General features: G+C 39.4%; 1 protein-coding gene across 3 annotated transcripts in view; it reads left to right on the top strand.

Moving 5' to 3' along the window:
* Positions 1 to 2,685, top strand: part of LOC104707816 (probable serine/threonine-protein kinase At1g54610) — a 3,747-nt gene extending 1,062 nt beyond the window's left edge. For all 3 annotated transcript variants that reach the window (XM_010424420.2, XM_010424357.2, XM_010424283.2), the window contains 7 exons: positions 60 to 584; positions 672 to 956; positions 1,045 to 1,362; positions 1,459 to 1,695; positions 1,867 to 1,967; positions 2,103 to 2,220; positions 2,303 to 2,685. In XM_010424420.2, coding sequence (XP_010422722.1) covers positions 153 to 584; positions 672 to 956; positions 1,045 to 1,362; positions 1,459 to 1,695; positions 1,867 to 1,967; positions 2,103 to 2,220; positions 2,303 to 2,599 — 1,788 coding nt within the window. In that variant the 5' untranslated portion in view covers positions 60 to 152 and the 3' untranslated portion in view covers positions 2,600 to 2,685. The remainder of the gene's footprint in view (positions 1 to 59; positions 585 to 671; positions 957 to 1,044; positions 1,363 to 1,458; positions 1,696 to 1,866; positions 1,968 to 2,102; positions 2,221 to 2,302) is intronic.

Raw genomic sequence — 3,416 nt, 5'->3', positions numbered from 1 at the left:
CTGGGTTTCGAGTTGTAAACCAATTTTGAATTTTCCATCTATGTGTGTGTTTGTTGCAGTTAAAGTTGATTTCAAAGAGACAGACTTTTTTGATTGTGTCAAAGAGATCTCTTTTAGAAACATGTTGAGCAGATGAAGGTTAGTTTGATGAGATGGGTTGTGTATTGGGTCGACCCGGATCATCAGGATCAGTTTCTGGGTCTAGAGACGAAGTTAGTACTAGGATTGAGTCCAAACGGCAACAAGTTAACAATGTGTCTGTGACCAAAACCGAGGCAACAGAGAGCACTAGTGCTGCTGTTGTTGTTGCTTCTGCTTCTAATGGTGAGAAGGTTAGGAATCATCACGAAGCTGTTGTGGATCAGAAGGAAGAGAATGGCTTTGTTGTGACAGAGGCCAAAGAGAGGAAATCTAAAGGGGAAAGGAAAAGGTCTAAGCCTGACCCGAGACGAAGCAACCCGCCAAAGAATTTGCTCGGTGAGCAAGTTGCAGCTGGATGGCCATCATGGTTGTCTGAAGTCTGTGGAGAAGCTCTAAGCGGATGGCTTCCACGAAAAGCGGATTCTTTTGAGAAGATTGAGAAGGTGAGAGAGCATAATCTGTTTTCGTTCTTGTTCCTTGCAATGACTTTGTGTAATTGAAGTTTGTTGTTTATGTATGTGTGTGTGTAGATTGGATCAGGAACGTATAGTAATGTGTACAAGGCGAAAGATTTGTTGACAGGAAACATTGTGGCGTTAAAGAAAGTGCGTTGTGATGTTAATGAACGCGAGAGCTTGAGATTTATGGCTAGGGAGATTCTGATTTTGAGGAGATTGGATCATCCCAATGTCATTAAACTGGAAGGTTTGGTTACTTCGAGGATGTCGAGTAGTTTATACTTGGTTTTCCGTTATATGCATCACGATTTAGCTGGTCTTGCTGCAAGTCCTGACATTAAATTCACCGAGCAACAGGTTATTATTTCCTTAGTGAAATAGATTTCAGTCACAACGCAGAGTTGAAGGCAAATCCTAACCGTGGTAATAATGTCTATGTTTTCAGGTTAAATGCTATATGAAGCAACTACTCTCGGGGCTCGAGCATTGCCATAGCCGAGGAGTTCTTCACCGTGATATTAAAGGATCAAACCTTCTCATAGATGACGGAGGAGTTCTTAGAATAGGCGATTTCGGGCTTGCAACGTTTTTTGATGCGAGTAAGAGGCAACAGATGACAAATCGGGTTGTTACTTTATGGTACAGAGCACCAGAGCTTCTTCATGGTGTTATTGAGTACAGTGTCGGTATTGATTTATGGAGCGCTGGTTGCATTTTAGCTGAGTTATTAGCTGGTAGACCGATTATGCCAGGTCGTAACGAGGTTAGCTCTCAAGTTATGATTTTATTTTCAAGGTTGAGAAAAATGTTTTGAGTTATTCATATGAAATGATGAATTGGGATAATGTTCACGCGGCAGGTTGAGCAGTTGCATAGGATATATAAGTTATGTGGATCGCCTTCGGAAGAGTACTGGAAGAAGATTAGGCTCCCTTCTACTCATAAGCATGCTCATCACAAGCCTTTACCACAATATAAGAGAAAATTAAGAGAGGTTTACAAAGATTTCTCTCCTGAGGCGCTTTCTCTACTTGATAAGCTTCTATCGCTCGATCCAGCTGAGCGCCAGACAGCTCCAGAAGCGTTGATGAGTGATGTAAGTTTTTTGCAAAGAAATGTTAGAAACTTTGAAATAGTAAGATTACAGAAATGAGAGTGGTGGAAGTAGTTTTAGGAATGAAAAATGCTTTTAACTTTTCAATCTTAGGCGTTTGACTTGATAGTAGGGGTTAAGGACTTCCATGGCTGATTTGTTCTTGTTGTACAGTTCTTCACGACGGAGCCATTGGCATGTCAACCTTCTGATCTCCCGAAATATCCTCCAACTAAAGAGATTGATGCCAAGAGACGAGATGAAGAGTATCGGAGGTAAAGTTTTATATTTCAGTTTGTGTATTCCGTTATTTGGGAATCCAGTATAGATAGGTTTGGTAAGGTCTCAGTTTTAATAGAATATGGCTTGGTTTGGTTATGGTTGCTTGAGAGGTGTATTCATGTCCGCAGACAAAGAGAAGCCCGTAAGGCTCAAGGAGAGAGCGGAAGAAGAATGAGACCCCGAGAACGAGCCCCAAGAGCAATGCCAGCTCCTGAAGCCAACGCTGAGAATCAATCTAACATTGATGTAAGAATTCAAACAAAAAGAAACTGAATCATTTTTTGAGTTCCATGTCTGAATCTTTTTTAACTTCTTCTCTTGACAACAGAGGATGCGTTTGATAACGCACGCGAATGCAAAGAGCAAAAGCGAGAAGTTTCCTCCACCACATCAAGACGGGTCGCTTGGTTTTCAGGTGGGATCTTCACGGCGGCTGGATCCATCAGAGATACCGTATAGCACAAACTCATTCACTTCATCTTACTCCAAAGAACCATTCCAGTCTTGGTCAGGCCCTTTGGCTCCCATTGGAGGAGCATCTGACTCAACGACACGGAGGAGAAACGATATCAACAAGGAGAGAAGAGTGGCTTCTAAGGTTAAAGGCAAAAGAATCGTTGTTTGAGAGATTTTTATTCGTCAGAAAATTTCAAAAGTTTCCTTTTTTTTTTTTTTTGATAGAGAGATACTTCCCAATTTTTCCTTTTTTGGTGGGTTATATGTTTTTTATTTGGTTGATTTTTGTATTGTACAAGAAAATTGACAAAAAAACAAAAAAAAAAACACCACTGAAATGAGGGAAATTATTATTACATTCTATGATATTTTATGTAAATTATGTAACTTTATGCTGTTTTGACTTCATCTTTATTTATTTTATATATATCATACAAAGAAAAATCGAAGTCCTTAGTTGGAATGTTGGATGATGAAGAAAGGAATCTTCAGAGACGTTTTTGCATAAAGTTTTGTTACAAAAGTAAAAATTCGGATCAGTGGAGATAATTTTAACACACCTAATAAGCATTGTTTTTGTATCTTTGCTTTTTAAATCACAAATATTTATATTTAGGATATACACTTACGTCATTATTGTAAGAGTTGACGTTATAGAATAATAGTCTTTGCAATTAAATAAAAATATAGATTTTGGTATAATAAAAACCTATAAATACAATAAAAATCGTAGGTTTCGTGTAAAAAACCCTCAAAACCAAAACCCCAAAATCAGACGTCTCTCTCTCTCTCTCTCTCTCTGATTCTGCAGAAAGAAAGTGTTGTTTGGAATCTCTCTCTCTCTCTCTCTCTCTCTCTCTCTACTTTTGGTTATATTCGTCGGAAGTAATAATAATGGAGGACGTCAGCTCCACGGCGAGTAATGTGGCCCGGGCGATCCTCGCCGTCCTCGATTATAGCTCCACGTCCGACACTCGCAAATCGGC

This window comes from Camelina sativa, chromosome 1, assembly GCF_000633955.1.
Source record: "Camelina sativa cultivar DH55 chromosome 1, Cs, whole genome shotgun sequence".
NCBI classification, from domain to species: domain Eukaryota; kingdom Viridiplantae; phylum Streptophyta; class Magnoliopsida; order Brassicales; family Brassicaceae; genus Camelina; species Camelina sativa.
The sequence above is the reverse complement of the archived record's forward strand: the minus strand, read 5'-3'. Positions and strand labels throughout refer to the sequence as shown.